The sequence below is a fragment of the Nestor notabilis genome, unplaced genomic scaffold (genome assembly GCF_000696875.1).
Source record: "Nestor notabilis isolate BGI_N333 unplaced genomic scaffold, ASM69687v1 scaffold20387, whole genome shotgun sequence".
In the NCBI taxonomy this organism is placed as follows: Eukaryota; Metazoa; Chordata; class Aves; order Psittaciformes; family Psittacidae; genus Nestor; species Nestor notabilis.
The window spans coordinates 909-4,637 of NW_009937273.1; the positions used below are offsets into that span (position 1 = coordinate 909).

Sequence of the window (3,729 nt, forward strand, 5' to 3'; positions counted from 1 at the left end):
TAGTACGTGTGTCTGATCTCTCCCATCTGCAAGTGTAAGCACCCACGCAGTGTCCTCTTGCTCTAAGATTGTTTAATATTAAAGTCATAGTGAGGGGCCAGGTTAACACCAGCTAAAACTCTCATTAAACAGCCAGATTATCTTTCTCCCATTTAAAGAATAACATGAACACTAACAGATCATCCCTCCTCAGTCTGCCTGCAGCCTGCAAGCACCTCCCTGCCGGCAGCAGGTCCTTGTGTGCCATTTATACTATTGCACATCAACCTTAGAGTCCCTGGAGGTGCAGCCCTGGCCACAGCATCCTGCTTCGATTCCCAGACTTTTGAGGATGTGTTTAAAGCTCCACTCTCCCCAGAAGCAGAGACCCTCAGGAAGTGGAGCAGGGATTTGGGATCAGGGGTTTGGGAGCAGGAGAAGGGGAGGTTTTGCTGTTGCTTCTGTAAAGAAAGGAGGTGGCCGAGATGAAGGAAACGCTGGTTTGCACTTTGAATCCTTTCTTCCCGGTGGTGGTGCTCCTGCCTCTGCGCTGGTTCTGGTCCCTCTCCCCATCCCTGGCCATCAGCGAGCTGTGGCAAAGCCAATGCGGTTGTTGCGACGGTCAAATTTGGTGTAGTAGTGCCCAATGAAGCTGGCGCCCAGGATCCAGAGAGGACCAGCTGGAGGTGGGATGTCCAGCCCTGAGAAAGCCACCATGCAGATGTCCTCCCCATACTGGGATTGCTGCAAAGAGGAGACCCACACAGTGATGGAGGTGTCAGGAGGAAGATCTCTGTGATCGCCAGCTCAACCCCCTCTGCTGGCCTTGACATTCCTTCCTCCAGGAAGATCCCTGCCTGTGTCACCCCAAATCTCCTTGGAACCACCCAAGGAAGCAGCGACAGGTTTGTCTGGCTCCTCCAAACAGGAGGGTTTGGGGAAAACCAAGAAGCATCATTCTGGAGTTCATCTTGTGGGGAGCCAGGAGGGTGCAGCTCTGAGATACACACAGAGGATGCAGCTTACCCGAAGGATGTAGGCTGAGCCGCTGAGCCCAAAGGCCTTCCCACCCAGGTGGAAGGAGATGTTGGGCAGCTGAGGGACTTGGTCACAGTCCACCACATACTGCGGGAGGAGGAGACAGTGCTGAGCTCATGTGATGGGATCGGGATGGGTTGGGGTACAGGCAGCCGAGGGTAGAGGCAGTGGGGACATGGAGTGGGGTGTTGGGGGGTTACTCACTCCTCCTTCAGCCATTTCTGCTGCCCCAATGGCTTTCATCAGCACAGAGATGGGGCCAGCAGGGCCGGTGATGTAGGATGCTCCCGTGTCGACGGCGGCTGAGCAGCCATCCTTGCAGAACAGCATTTCAGCCCCCACGGACACCCTGGAGCAGGAGAGGGGAGAGGAGCAACCCTGAGCCTCCCATAGTGACCCTGAGCCTCCTATGGTGACCACAGCTTGGCTCCCAGGAGCATGGGTGAGTGTGCCACATCTTTGTCCAGGGAATGCTGGCAGGCAGAGCTTATGCTGCTCCCAAAGTACAGCCTCCAGGGGCACTGGGAACCCTCCCTTCAAGCTTCTCGGATGTGAAAGCTAAGCTTCATCATGTGTGGCTTTCATGTGGTTGAATTCAACAAAGCAGAATTGTTTCAGTGCCTCACACTCCTCCTGCAGGACTAATGGGGGTTAAACTCTCCCACTGTAAGCTTCCAAGTGGAATCAGCGCACGATGCCACCCCCTCTGCATTCCCCAGCTCCTGACTGAGCACCGAGATGCGGCTCGGTGCTGGAGGAACCAACCCCACTCCCCTCTAGAGGGATAAGCATCCACTAGGAAAACACATCTCTATGGACCACCTTCCCCAGCATCCAGGAGGCCTTTCCCAGCCCAGCCAGGGATTGCAGGATGAGGCCTGGTGCTGTGTAGAGGCGTTCCCTGTGCTCACCCCTTCATGCTGATCTGCCAGTAGCCACTCTTGCTGACGTTCAGGTAGTGGAAGTCCCCAGTGTAGTAGGCTGGATCACTGCCTCCGAGGATGATTTCACCTCCGGGTTTCAGAGCAGCATTCCTAGGAAGCAAAATGCAGTGGAGCGATTCCCCCTCAGCTGCTGCTCCCCAAAAAACAGGGAGAAGGGACCAGCCTGACCCGCAGAACAGTGGTGGAGAGCAAGTTGGAGCAGAAGAAACCCCAAGTTAGTTCAGAGGGATGCAAGGAGAAGGGGTGCCACATGCTGAGGTCTCAGAGCATGTCAGTGCTGGCTCCTGCAGTGTGCAAACTCCTATGGACCCCTGGTTTAGCAGGAGTGGGGTCTGCTGCCCGGTTACTGTTAGTGGGTGCTGTCCCAAGAGTGCTCATGCTTTTCATCTTCTTACTTTGAAGCTCTGCAAAGAGAGGGATGCTCCGTAAGCCTGTAACTGTGTCAGTGGGTGCCAAGGGGACCCAAGCAGCACCCAGACAAGGCTGCAGTGGCAGCCAGCATCGTTAGGCTTTGTTTGCCTAATCCCCCTTTAGTAGAGGTAAAGAGCTGCTGAGCCTGCTCTAAGCATGGGGTTGTGGGTCTGGCTGTCATTGCACATTGCCTGGCTGATGTACCTGTGCCAGGACCAGCCCTCCTGCTGTATCTGCTGCTGGGAGGGGGGATGCTGGGGCACAACAATTTGGGGCAAGAAATGAAAGGTTTGGCTGCTGGTGCAGGTGTTTCTGCAGCAGATTTTGGGTGTTTTTCATTCTGCCTGTAGGCAAGACACTAAATCCATCCTGGCTGTGATTGCTCCAGCTCCTCCAGCAGAGCTGGTGATTGCGAACCCGACAGTGACAAATGAGTGTGGAGCAGCAGCTCCCAGCCCCGGCAGCTCCAGAGGAGCACGCACATGGCTCTGCCTCTTGTGCTGCCTCATTCCACCCCAGCTCCTTGAGGTGCTCATGTCCTCCCTCCTGCGCTCATGTCCCTGTGCCCATGTCCTCCATCCCACCTCAGACCCTGTAGCCCTGTAGTCATAGTGTTGTCCTAGTCCTGAGATGCAAACCCATGGTTGCAATGCCCATGCCCTGCAAAAACCCCCACCTCCCCCTGCTCCCCACAAGCCCCACCGGCTGTAGTAGACAGAGAACACATCCTCCTTCAGGATCTGCTGGGAGAGGATCCGGTCGAAGACAGGGGTGATGCCATCGATGGCCTGGCTGGGGTAGCCCATCCCCAGGACCCCATCGAACCTGGCAAAGATGAAGGGGAAGGCCGGCAGCACCGTGGCCTCAGCAAAGACCTGGATGATGGGGATGTCTGATACCTGGGAAGGGCAGGATTGTTCTTGTGGCTGGGGTGGGTTAATCCCCCCAAAAGCACCTTTACTCTTGGGTAATTGGCGATGATTCTATAGGGGACAAGAGCCACATGTAGGCATCTCCTTGCTGAGGCGACACACTTACCATGACGATGTCCTGGCTCAGGAAGCCTTTGACACTCCCTGTCCCATAGCGGATAGCAAAGCCTGTGCCATTGGCTATGTACGTCCGTGACTTGGAGGAGTCGTAGCGGCTGTGGGAAACTGGGGAGAAGAAGGGGCACCAGAGAAAGCAATGGAGGTGGCAATGACACAACCAGCTCTGTTCCCCCAACCCCTGTGGGGTGATGAACCCACCCTGCCCCAGTGCCAGGGGACTAGACAGCAACAGAGACACCCTGTGCAAAGGCAGATCCAGTCTGAGCTGGGATCTCTTGGGATGGAGGGAGTTGCCCACCTTTACC

At 55.8% G+C, this 3,729-nt stretch overlaps 1 protein-coding gene across 1 annotated transcript in view; it reads right to left on the reverse strand.

Annotated features, from left to right (window-relative positions):
- Positions 1-561: 561 nt before the first annotated feature.
- The window catches only part of REN (renin), a 4,175-nt gene continuing 1,007 nt past the window's right edge, over positions 562-3,729 (reverse strand). Inside the window, exons 3-9 of the mRNA XM_010018755.1 lie at positions 3,411-3,587; positions 3,075-3,271; positions 2,357-2,365; positions 1,929-2,051; positions 1,222-1,366; positions 1,006-1,104; positions 562-723 (exon numbers count right to left, since the gene is read on the reverse strand). Of these exons, the coding sequence (XP_010017057.1) occupies positions 562-723; positions 1,006-1,104; positions 1,222-1,366; positions 1,929-2,051; positions 2,357-2,365; positions 3,075-3,271; positions 3,411-3,587 (912 nt within the window). The remainder of the gene's footprint in view (positions 724-1,005; positions 1,105-1,221; positions 1,367-1,928; positions 2,052-2,356; positions 2,366-3,074; positions 3,272-3,410; positions 3,588-3,729) is intronic.